The sequence below is a fragment of the Aphelocoma coerulescens genome, chromosome 2, assembly GCF_041296385.1.
Source record: "Aphelocoma coerulescens isolate FSJ_1873_10779 chromosome 2, UR_Acoe_1.0, whole genome shotgun sequence".
NCBI lineage: Eukaryota > Metazoa > Chordata > Aves > Passeriformes > Corvidae > Aphelocoma > Aphelocoma coerulescens.
Window position 1 is genome coordinate 107,411,504 of NC_091015.1, and position 12,747 is coordinate 107,424,250.

A 12,747-nucleotide genomic window follows, 5' to 3' on the forward strand; every position below is an offset into this window, starting at 1 on the left:
AATTTTTCCTCCCTCTCTCTCTCTCACACACTCTCTCTCTTTCTCTCTCTTTTAAGTTCCTTATAAGACAAAGCTCTTCAGTCCTCTCGGCAGCAGCAGCAGCAGGGAAGATGCCAGTGGAGATGTGCAAAATAAATAAGATTTGATCAGTTCAATCTGTAGCCCAAATCCATTATCTTTCTTTCGTTCCTTTTTTTTTTCTCCTCCTTTTTCTTTCTCCCTTTCTCCCCCTCCTTTCCTTAATCACTTCTTCGTCTTCTCCTCCTTCTTCGCGGCGGAGAGCCGAGCAAGCGGCGGCGATGAGACGGTAAATTCAGTCACTCCCCCCCTCTCAGGCTTTCTCCGAGATCAAAGAGTCTCAAAGCGCAACTTTCTCGCTCGCTCGCTGGCTTGTTTCAAGCTCGTGGATTTGTGTGTTGTTGTTGCTGTTGTTGTTGGGGGGGTTTTTGTTTGTTTGGTTTTTTATTGCGTTGGTAATAGTTTGTTCATTGTGCAAAAAACGAGGTCGATCCAGTCTCTCCTTCTCCTCCCAGCACTTAGTCTAAGAGCAAGGAAGCAAATCATAAAAAGGAGTAAAGCCCCCATACATACATATACACCGGATGGGAAATGTCAGTCACTCCTCCACCTTCCAAACAGTCACAGATCAAACAGTGTCACCACCGGAGAGGACTACTTTTCTCTCTTGCTCTCCCTTTTTTTTCTCTTCCACAAATCGAAGCTTCTTCTGCTACTAGATATAATGCAAACACATTTTTTATCATGGATATTTTTGGCTGATCTTGATCTGCAACAGAAGAAAAAAAAAAACCAAAAAAAACAACACACACACACACACAAAAAAATTTGCCAAAACCAAGAAAAACCCCGGAGAGTGTGTGCAGAGAGGGAGGGGGGGAGGAAGAAAAGACATTCACTGAGTGGGACAGATTAACGTGAACTGTCCCCCCCCCTAAACTCCTGGGAGAGAAAGAGATCCACTCTCCCTCTCTTCTCTTTTCACTGAAATATAACACACATTCGGATCCCAGGGCTCTCAGACAGTCTCAACTGATAGACAGACACATCGAGCTGCTTTTCCTGCTTCAGTTTGTTACTCCTCCTCCTCTTGCCCACGTCACCCTGACAATTACAAATAGGTCTCACACAAACCCATACCTGTCAATCTTTTTAATTGCTTTGTTTTCATTTTTTTCCCTTTCCCAGAGCTAAACAATATGACAAAAAAAAAAAAAAAAGAAAAAAAAAGAAGTCTTAATACAGCACGGCATAAAAGATTCCTCATGTGAGACACGCGTTGAGGGGGTTGTTATTATAATCCACTTGCTAAAGTGCTGTGCAAGACGCATGTGCTGATTTAACTTCAGCAGAGGTCTTCTTCCAGCAAACTTAAAAAGAGAAAAAAAAAGAGGCAGGCAGGAGATGATACTTCGCCGTGGCACACGTCTACCCGGCATTGAATTAAAAATGATTTATGGGAGATTACAGTTCATCCTTACTTTAAAATACCAACAGATTGCAGAGCGAGAACTGCAGCATATGAAACATACTGCTAATACATTTTGCACAGTATGTGTCTGGGGATTTATATAATGTTAGCTGCGAGAACAGAAGGGTTCTTCCCTTTCTTTTTTTTTTTTTTTTTTTTTTTTTTTTTTTTTTTAAGTCAAGAAAGCAAATAAAAACTACCCAGCTGATTCCTAAAGGAAAACACTTGGAACTGCAGTTTTGTTCTTTTTCGGGCAGAAGGGGATTTTCTTTCTTTTTACTACTGCACAATTAAGCATTGAGCTGTTTATACTGGTAGGATGGAGTTAATTCTGGGAACTACACGCGACACCAGTGCAACATCTCTATAACATTGCCTCTCTCCACGCAGTTGTACCAAGTTGGGACCAGCGGCTCTATCACAACATTGACTTCGGGCCCTTGACCCAGTTGCTTCCCTGCACAGGTTCCCTCACCCAAAAGTAATCTACAGCGAGAGGTGACTATTTCTTTTTTTCTTTTTTTTTTTTTTAAGAAGAAGGAAAGAAGCAAGGGGGGAAAGGAGGGTAAGATTTTTCTGGCAGTATCAGGGAGCGGGGGAAACCCCTGAGACCAAAGCAAACCGACAGCAGCCTGTTACCCTTCCCCTCCCGGCAGGACAGCGACGGCGGGAAGAGCTTCGCCCGTTTAAATCCCCTCCCGCGGCAGGCGCGGAGCCGCCGCCGCCGTCTCGGGGTTGATTCGTAGCACCTTGCGAGGAAGTGAAACGTTTCGCACGGAAGGGGCGGAGCGTCCGCCCGCGGGCAGCGGCTCCTCGGCGGCGGCTAATAACAACATTAGGAGATTAGCTGCAACTTCTCCCCACTTCTCTAACCTTTCCCCGCCGATAATTTACTGTGCTTTCTTCCTGCTTTTTTTTTTTTTTATTCCTCCTGTTTTTTGTTTTTTGGTTTTTTTCTTTTTTTGGAGGAAGATACCTCTTTTTGTAAACTAAAGAAGGGGGCAGGGGGGGTAATCCGAGGCGTTTCTCTCTGTCCGTCTGTCTTCCCCCCCTCTCCCCCTCCCCTGTTTTTAAACCCCTTAGTCAGAGGCAGGGTGCAAACTAAAAGCCACCACCACCACCACCACGACCTTTAGGAGACAATCCGGCCCGCTGCACACCTGCCTCGCTGGCAGGCAGAGCAGGCAGGCAGGGGCAGGCACTGGCGGGACGGACGGCCGCAGGAGCGGGCCGGCCTCGCCCCTCGGTAGTACCCACGGCGGCAGAAGACGAGCGGCTGCTGCAGGGGGACCATCTTGCCGCTGCTCCTCCGGCGGCGTCTCCGTGCGGCGGAGGGGCCGGCGGGGAGGGGAGGGAGAACCTGCTGCACGGGGGCTCTGTTTACGTACACACATAGCTGCGAGCGGGGAGTTTCTCCTGCCGGCGCGTCCTGCGAGCTGCTTGGAGAATCCCGAGCCGGAGCTCTCCCGAGCAGGGCGGGAGAGGAGAGCCGAGGCAGGGCATGAGTTTTAGCGCGAAAAGCGGCGCTTTGCTGAGCTCCCGGGCAGCGCGGTGGTGGCGGTGGCAGCAGCCGACCTGCGCCGCGGCGGCTCCCGCCTGGTCCTACTTCGGTGGCAGCTGGTCGCGGCCCATCCTGGACATGTCCTACTCCCGTCACTTTCTGGATTTCCAGGGCTCGTCCATCCCCAGCTCCATGAAGAAGCTGGTGGTGACTAAGCTGAGCCAAAACTTCAGGGAGGCGGTCACCCTGCAGCAGGACTCGCCCGTGCCACTCCCGGGAGACGGAGACCTCCTGGTCAGGAACAGGTGAGCTCCCGCCCGCCCCCCGCGCCCCGGCCCCGCGGCCTCCGCCGCCTCCTGGCACCTTATGGCCTGCCCTCTCCAAAATGCTCCCTCACTTCGGAGACCGGCTCCAAAGTTGTACCAGCCGCCATCTGGCGACTGTTAATTTCATTTTATTGGTGGTGTTGTTTTGAACGGCTGGTGCTACGGCCCTGTCGCCCTGTCCACGTGTGTGGGGGTGACACTTCCTCCTCCTCCTCCTGTGGCAGGGGTGTTTGTTTGTCTGTCTGTGCGCGCTGCTCCCGGCGTGCGCCTGCCCGAAGGAAGAGAAACACCCCAGGGCCCCTGTGCCAAGGGGGGGTGGAAAGGCGAGTGTTACGTTCGGTGAGTGCCGAGCAGGGAGTGAGACGGCGGGAAGCGCTCGCAGAGCCCCTCCCTGGGCCCTGCCCGGGCTCGTTACACACACGTAGTGCCTGGGGCGTGAGCATGTCCTCGGCACACCCGCACAACCCCCCCGGGGACGCTGCTGCACAGCGCCCCGGCATCGCGGTGCGCGGGCGGGCCTGGCCCGGCCGCTGTGTCCTCGGCGCGGCCCCGCTGCCCCGCACGGCGCTCTCCGGCCTCGCCCCCGTACAGGCGTGACTCACCGGGGAGGCCGCGGGCCAGGCCCGCCGCCCGGGCAGCCCTGGCACCACCCCCAGGTCTGCGCGCCAAGCGCGGGCGGCGCGGAGGGGGCAGGGCAGCCTCGGCCTCCCTCGCAGGACGCGGGCCCGCGGTTGTTGGCGGCTTTTGGAGAGGAGCCGGGTCGGGCGAAGAGTGAGGACGTGACATTTTGCTTAGCATAATACACCGTAAATCCCACGCCTAGCGTGGTGAGCGGGCCGACCCAGCTCACCATGAAATGAAGACTCCGAGGACAAAATGTGCCTTCCCCCACAGCTGTCTCCATAAAACCTGTTTGTTCTCGGTGGCTCCTTCATGGACGCCGCCGTTCCTTGCGCTAAAACTAAGCCTTTTAAAGCTGAGAGGTTTCTCTGCTCACGAGGGGAATCCGAAACTCCGCGAACTTTGGAGCAGACTGCGTGGCTGGCATGGGAGAGAGCAGCACTCTCAGCTTCTTGTCAAGCAAGGAAATCGTAGTAACACATAGCTTGCCATATTCGCCGTGGGAGCTTAAAGATGTTAAGCCGCACTAAGTTGGCTTGAGAACAATGCTACAAGTTCTACTAAGGCAGTGTGTGACTGTGCGTGTATGTGTGACATACATGTATGTGTCCATATGTAACACAAATACAGGGTGAAGAAGGAGTAAGGAGAAAGAACAGGGGCTCCTCCAGGAGCTGATGAGAAAGCTGCTGTGGCACTTTAATTCGATGCTGACATCTCCCACTAGGATTTCTGAGACCAAAATTCCCTCCAAACCTCAAAAGTCTAAAATACTGTGTTGCTGCATCCACTGATGACTGAAACAGTAATGGCGTGAAAACAGCCATCCGGCTGGAGTTAAATTCCTTTCTGTAGAAGAGGTCGAAAGACTTGAGATACAAGTATCAAGTACTCTACTCTAGTAATGCAAGGCAGAGCAACATCCTTGTTTCTCAAATCCCCTCCCCCCCCATACATGCGCTTGGAGTCTTTCTCATCCCACCCCCCGCCCACCCTCCTGTAAATTTTTAAAATTTATTCCTTTTTTTTTTTTTTTTTTTTTTTTCTTTTCTAATATCTTCCAATGTAACTCTTCCCTTCTCCCTCTCCTCCCTCCCTGTGCTGGGTGGGCTCCCTGGGTGCTCGTGGGACATGCACACTTCATGGTAAAAGGGCTTGTGCCACGATAAAGGCAGGAGTTGGTCCACAGTTTCAGGCAGGCAGTTGCTGGGCTTTAACACATCATCCTGTTACACACGTGTTCCTGTACTGGTACACATGCATGAGTGGGGATGAAGGGGAGGAAGAGGTGAGTGATGAAGTCTAGATGTAGAGTTCATGCATTTTGTATTCTTTGTGGCATTTCTTCTTTCTTTACTATTCTTTTCTGAAGAATATCACAGGAGACACAAAATCATGTTGCTGAAAAACATTTGCTATATACAATCAGCAGCAGGAAGCAAGTTCTGAATGTTTCCTCCTCTCTTGTCACTCTGGAGAAGGACTATCCCATCCTGAAAGGATGAGTCCCTGACTCTATTTAGTTTTTTAAAAAAACAAACAACCAAGCTCAAATACCACTATACATTTTCTAATAGGTAGAAGCATACAATTAAAAACAAAACAATGAAAGACTTGCATTCCAAGAGGGCTTTTGCAGATTTGTTCATTTTAGTCCCAGTCACGCCCATGAATAGTATTAATTGCTTTGAGCTTTTCATACAAAACAATCCTCATTCACCACAATAAAATCTGGTTTGGGATTTATGGGAATAGGAAATTAAAATCTGTGTGTGGATAGATATTTTAAAATAAGATGCAGTTAGGGGGAACTTTCTTCTCCTGTAGAGAGCTATGCCAGCAACTCTTATTTCTACTTTTTTTATACAGAAAAGAAATAACCCATCTTTCATTCAAAAATCCTTCAAAGCTAGGAATTAATTTAAGCAGGTTTTTTTACTGTGATTCTGTGTGGGAGAGGAAGAGGGGGAAAGGTGATAAATCCTTAATGAAGCCATTTAAGTTTCATATGTCCGTTTGTCCTGTTTTCCGGGAGGGAAAGAGGGACCAGTGTGGAAGCAAGGGTTTTCCATTTTATTGCAGGCCCAAAGGCTGTGAAGGTTTGGTCCTTCTTAAAGTTGTTGGGGGATTTTCGAGATTTTCTTGATGAAGTGACGCATTTCATTGCCAAAATACCTGTAAGGATTTACTCTTGGGCTGGAAGATGAGAACAAAGTTTATAGAAAAGGGAGTAAGAGGGGTTGAGAAAGTTTCTTTTTTTGAACCGGTGACTAAAGGCATCACAGTGGGAAAAGTGGAGGGCTATTCCTACTGGGTGTTTGGTCTAAATAATGTTTTTCTTGTGTAGTACTGGTTTGGATGACTTTTGTTTTGTCTGTGTTTAAGGCTGTGATGCTGGTTTTCGGTGTCTCACTCTTTGTTGTGGTACGAAAAGCAGCATTTCTTCCCCTCGGCAGTGTCCTCCTGTTTTCTATAATAAACAGTTCGAGGGGTTTCAACACTGTTGAGTATAAATAAAACGAGTGACTCAATGTGCATAATTATTTTGAGAAAAGCCAATCTCAAGGGTTTTTCACACCTCCCCCCTCAGGTTTGCATCTTGAAATGTAAGGGGCAAAACTCAACTAGAAACTAGAAATTAAAGAACAGATTTAAAGTAAGAAAGTAAATGAAGGCAATGAAAAAGATCTGGAAGGGCTTTTAAAACCCACTAGCACCTCAAGTAATTGCTACCTCTGTGCTCTCTCCTCTCCTCAGTCTCAGAAGTTAGTAAGCTGATCTTCAACTTGTAATTCATACTTTTTCCTACTTTTAAAAGCAAAATAATACGTGAAACTGCAGGCACATCCTAGCACCTCACTTCTGTCAGCTGGAATGACAAGGCAAATTAGACAGTATGTTTTAATCCAGACGGTGCGTATGATCGTTTTAATGTGCAAGGAATCTAAGAGACTAAACAATCTTGTTAAAAAAAAAAGGGGGTCGGGGGGGGGGGGGGGGGGAAGCCCATGCAATGCGACCAGGAGTTTTGAGTTTGCACACAATAAAAAGGAGGTTAAAAAAAAATAGCGGGGGAGGACTAGACGGCAGGCTGTGTTGATTAATAATGGTGAACCCAGAAGCCCAGGGAGGATCATTTCCCGTGGCCCAGCAGCCCCGCAGAGACGGGGAGGGAGCGGCTGCGTGTACGCGCGTGTCTGTGTGTCTCTGTGTGTGTGCACGCGTGACTGTGCGGGGGGCGGGCGGGCGATGCGGACGAGCCCCCCGCGCAGCGGGGCAGCGCACACGGCTTTGTCCGCTCCTGCCCGGTCGCCGACATCCCGTTCCCGGCCGCTCCAGCCCCGCGGAAAGCCCGCATCCCCTGCCCGGAGCGGCCGGGCAGCACCAAGTTGCGCCGCGGCCCCCGCAGCCGCACGCACAAGTTACGGTGCGGCCCGGGCGGAGAAGGTTCGCACCCTCTCCGGTGCAGAACAAAAGCAGCCGTGCTTGTGCTGGAGCCCTGCTCGGCAGGCGGCTGGCCCCCGCACGACTTGCCCCTTCCCCGCACGCGAAGTTTTTGTCCTCAGAGTGTTTGTTCTACCTGCCTTTGTGCTCCGGCCGCCGCCGTGCAGCGCCGAGAAGGGGAAGGTCTTAAAGGGACGGGGACTTGTTCTCCTGTCGCTGCGTTGCCTGCCCTTCTCGGGGTGCGCTGCCCCAGCCGGCGGCACGGCTGCTCCGCGTCCTGCCAAGGCGGACGCGCGCCGGGAGCGTGAGCAGGGAGGCTGAGCCCAGCGGGGAGCCCGGACCTCCCTTGCGGGTTGGGGTCGGGGGCAGAGCGGGCGCCCCGGACTGGCCTCGCAGCTACCGAGAGCCCCGGCTGGGCGAAGCCGTGAGGCCGGTGAGGGGGCGAGCACAGCTCCCCACCGGGCTCTCACCCTCCGCTCCCCTCCCCAAAAGCTGGGGTGTAAGAGCGGGAGGAGGCTGGTGCAGCGCCGGCACGTCTCGCCTGGAGCCCGAGGGACACGGTTTACCTCGGAAGCTGCAACTCCGTTACCAATTTTTATACATCTTTTAGCACTCCTGTACGGGAGTCATCTTAAAGCGGGATAATAGAAGATTTTTTGTATCTGCGAACAAGACGTAGGCATTTGTTGTTGCGGCAGAGCAGCGAGTTAAAGTCAGGAATACCAAGAGCTGCAGTCACTTTTACCTATTTTTTGCATGGATATGTTTACGCTTACGAGTCTTTTTATACATAACGTTGGTGAAAGTTTGAAGCTCCCCATGCTGTAAAGAATGAAGGAAATCAAAAGGAGCAAAGCGGTTTTAGTTCTCCTCGCTCTGTGTGCAAGCAATTTAAAAGTACACACACATACGAGTTGAGCTTGTTGCTAACTGCAACAATTAAAAGTGCACTGTTTGCCTACTTCTGCAGCTTTTTCATGGTGTCAAGTACACCTTTTGGGTTGTCACATCCACGCGTAGTAGCAGTCTTGGCACTTGCTGTTTCATGTGTTTCTTTTTCACATTTTCCAGTTAGCAGAACCTCCCCCAGTCGCTCTTCTTTTGCCTGTGGAAAGATACTGTTACTTAAAAAAAATAAATAGTCTTTGGATTTGAGCTAGATCATAACTTTGTTTTAGATAATATCTCCTAGTGCTTAATCAAGTTGTGAGAATGTCTCGATCTTTCTCTTAAAAATAATAAATAAATAATTACCATCCATTTTCACCTGTTAGAGGTCAGTAGGACTTGATTTTCAGTTTTACAATTTTACTCCTTCTGTGCAAGGTTGTTTTGATGTGTTGCAAGTAATTTATATAAAGAAAAATATTTTAACATTGACATTAGCTACATCAAAAGGCAAATTTGCTGTAGTGACTCCATCAATTAAAAAGTACTTGCCTACAGTAACATGACCTTGCAAATGACATCGATAGTTAATATGATCATTAGTCATTAACAGTATTATTATATTCAAAAATGTAAATTTGTTGCCAGAATCCACATATTTACCGCTCTGCATGTTTTATTCTTCAGTGTTTTCACATCTTGTATGAAGTGGTCAATTAATTTTCATGCTTTAATCTTTTAGAGATTTATTTTTAGCTTGTTTAGCTTGGTCAAGTGGACCTAAGGAAAACATAAAGGATTTTTTTTTGTTTTGTTTCGGGCTTGGGTTTTACTTTTTACAGCTTTTTGTTGTTTCTTTTTGTTTAGAAAATTTGTCTGTAATTCTAGAATAACAGAATGGAAACTACGGAAGTCTGATGAAAGCAGTCTTTGGAGTCTACTCATTATTCAAATATATAGATAATTGCAGCAAATCTTGTACTTGTCCCACAAATTTGAATTGAAGGTTTCTCATACAATGAAGACTTGGTAAAGGAGTAAATCTCGTTAATACATTTTTGTTTTCTTCTAGATTTGTCGGCATTAATGCATCTGATATAAACTACTCAGCTGGTCGATATGACGCCTCAGTTAAACCCCCCTTTGATATAGGCTTTGAAGGTGTCGGTGATGTGGTAGCATTAGGACTCAGTGCTAGTGCAGATTACACAGTAGGTCAAGCTGTGGCCTACGTGAAAGCAGGTTCCTTTGCTGAATACACAGTTGTGCCTGCCAGACAAGCAGTCCCTCTACCCTCAGTCAAACCCGAGTTTCTCACTTTAATGGTAAGTGGCGCAACTGCATACCTCAGTTTGAAAGAGCTGGGAGACCTGTCTGAAGGCAAGAAGGTTCTGGTGACAGCAGCGGCTGGAGGAACAGGCCAGTTCGCTGTGCAGCTTGCAAAGAAGGCAAAATGCCATGTAATTGGAACCTGTTCCAGTGATGAAAAGGGTGGCTTTCTGAAATCCATTGGCTGTGACCGTACGATCAACTATAAAACTGAAAATGTCGAATCTGTGCTTAGGAAGGACTACCCCGAAGGTGTGGATGTGGTGTATGAATCTGTTGGGGGAAAGATGTTCGACTTGGCTCTCAATGCCTTGGCTATCAAAGGGCGCCTGATAATTATTGGGTTTATCGCTGGCTACCAAAACCCCACTGGCCTCCAGCCCATTAAAGCAGAGTTATTGCCAGCAAAACTATTGAAGAAGTCTGCCAGCGTCCGGGGTTTCTTCTTGAACCATTACCTTTCTGACTACAAAATGGCTCTGCAGCATTTGCTCAAGATGTATGAAAGAGGAGACCTGGTTTGTGAGGTGGACTTTGGAGACATGTCTCCAGAGGGCAAGTTCACTGGCTTGGAATCTGTATTCCGTGCTGTAGATTACATGTACATGGGAAAAAACATTGGAAAAATTGTAGTTGAATTACCTCACTCTGTCAACAGTAAGCTGTAAAAACAGAACAATGATATAAATCAGAAGAGAGAAAATGGGCACTTTATGCCTCAGATTTACTAGAAACAATTTCTTTTTTTAAGCTTAGTGATGGATATTATATTAAAAAGCAGCATTAAAGTGTTAATAAAAAGGGATGGGTTTGTTGGCAGGGTTTTGTTTGTTTGTTGGGTTTTTTTTTTTGGTTTCAGGTTTTTGTTTTTCTTTTCTTAAAAGTGTTTAAATCAGTGGCTGTAGCAGGGACATAATGGGCCTGTGTTTGATACTGTCACTTAGGTTAGCGTGAGACAAGAACATTGTTCTTGACAGAATAAGTCTTGATGCAGAGGCAGATTTAGTCTGTCAGCCTGATTTGATAAGACTTCATATGTAGTTCAGCTCAGAAAAAAATCTTTCAGCAATTTTGATTCCCTTATTTAAAAATAAAATTGTTAGAACAAGAATAAGTAAAGAGTTGTATCTTTGGGTTGCTCTATTAATCTTTTGAAGTTTCTGGCAAAAAAATGCTCTTGATTTTCTGTCACAAACATGATAATCATAATTCAGTTGCATCATGGATCATAGTAATATTCCTTGACTGGTTACACAGGGAAATTTATCCTCCAATTCTGATATGTCAGTAATATTAAGCAACTTGACTTTTTTTTTTTTTTAATCCTGTATTTTGTAACTATAACAGCTGTGCAATTTTCTTTTAAATTTTTAACTACAAGTTGCAATATAGTCTCATTTTGTTGCCTGCTCATTTTCCACTGTTTCTGTTTATTGTCCAGTCTCCCCTTAGTCCATATTTAAAGATTATTGAAGTGGGATTTTGAGCCATGTTCATGTGTGTTCAGGCCCTGTATATTTTTTGAAGATTAAATAAAGTTTTAAAAGCTATTTAAATATTTGTGGCATTTATTCATATTTATGTGTTTCTTGCTGACTAGCTCTTTTTCAGATATTCTGTTTTGCAGAGTTATTTGACTGATCATTCTTGAAGGGACTTCCCATAATCAGGCTGCTACTTCTACTTTTACCAAACACTGCATCTGCAGAAGCCCTGTTACAAACAGCAAGACCATTTTAAATATATAGTCACAATACCTGGTACATGCACTGATGCTCAGCCACAGATTTTCTAGTGGGTGCAGTTAAAGGGTTTTGTAAAGTTTCAAAAATTCTTCCTCACCTAGTGGATAGTATTAATGGTACATACAGTGGGAATTCCAGCTAGAAGCGTAATACTTTCCAGAACAATAAAATACTTGAAACTGCTTGCTCTACATGTTTTTTTCCATAGAAAACTTTTAAGATCTTAAAGGCCAATTTTGCCACATCTTTTGAAATTACATTCATTTGTATGCAGTTGAGATGGAAATTTCCTAACATCATACGCCTCATAATAAACATAATGATAGACTGATAATGTCTAGGACTTGAAGGAAAAAATCCAGGGTAAACTTAATTTTAGGGCATTATTCAGGACTGACTGTACACAACATTTTTGATTGTAACATAGGAAAACATACATTTTATTCAGTAGTGCAGACAGCAAAATATTTTTAATTTTGATTTAGTGCATTCTCAATGTTTTTAGTACATATGTCATTAGAATCATCAAGAGTTGTGTACAATGGAGAACTGTCCCTTTCTTGAGCCATGCCTGACTACTAGGTTTAGTCTCACTTTGGTGGATTTTGGGGAAAGGCAGAATGGATTGAGTCTTTGTTACCATTTCTCTCTTTTACTCAAGGTGAGCATCAAACCACCATGATTTTTGTTTTAAGTAAGTTCTGCTGTTAGAAACGTAATTCCTCTTTCATCTCTGATAATACAAATATTGTGTTTTGCATAATTAGAAAGGTATATCAGCCTTCCAGCTGAATGCTAGAGAGATACAAACAGTCAAGTACTATACATAGCATGCAAAGTTCTCAGCATTTTATTCCTAGGCATGTGATGTCTTTACTTGTTCAGGATAAGGTGAAGTCCTTGGTCAATAAATGCATCTTGATAAAACAATGTTGTTTGGGATGTACTGTGGCAAAATAAAAAAAAAAATACAATTGGTTACATCTGTGATACATACAGAATAGTTGCATGAGTAACAATTTTTTCAAATTCCTGCAGTCAAATGCCAAAACCCGTCCAAGTGGCCCAATTTTCAGATGTGTTGATCACTTGTCAGTTCAATAGATTTGGTGTTTTTGAGGAAGTGAATTCCATATGTTTTTGTCATAAAAAAATCTTCCCGTAACAGGATTCTGTTCGGACATACATTCTACTTTCTTTTTAGTATGTTACTTCGTATATAACATTGCATAATGCAACTGCCCCAGGTTTCTTCACTGATCAAAATAGGAGAAGAGAGGAACCCTTGGAAGTTTCACACATATATATTCAGATATGACATGTTGTTCATTTTAATTTTTGCTTCAGATTGTTGTTTAGCACTTTCATACTGATCACAGAATTAATAAAAGGTTTACATTTGTT

The 12,747-nt window shown here is 45.7% G+C and overlaps 1 protein-coding gene across 1 annotated transcript in view; it reads left to right on the forward strand.

Annotated features, from left to right (window-relative positions):
- Positions 1 to 11,154, forward strand: part of PTGR3 (prostaglandin reductase 3) — an 11,453-nt gene extending 299 nt beyond the window's left edge. The window contains exons 1-2 of the mRNA XM_069004331.1: positions 1 to 3,295; positions 9,342 to 11,154. The exon at positions 1 to 3,295 is cut by the window's left edge and continues 299 nt beyond it. Of these exons, the coding sequence (XP_068860432.1) occupies positions 2,991 to 3,295; positions 9,342 to 10,266 (1,230 nt within the window). The 5' untranslated portion in view covers positions 1 to 2,990 and the 3' untranslated portion in view covers positions 10,267 to 11,154. The remainder of the gene's footprint in view (positions 3,296 to 9,341) is intronic.
- The last annotated feature ends 1,593 nt before the right edge of the window (positions 11,155 to 12,747 follow it).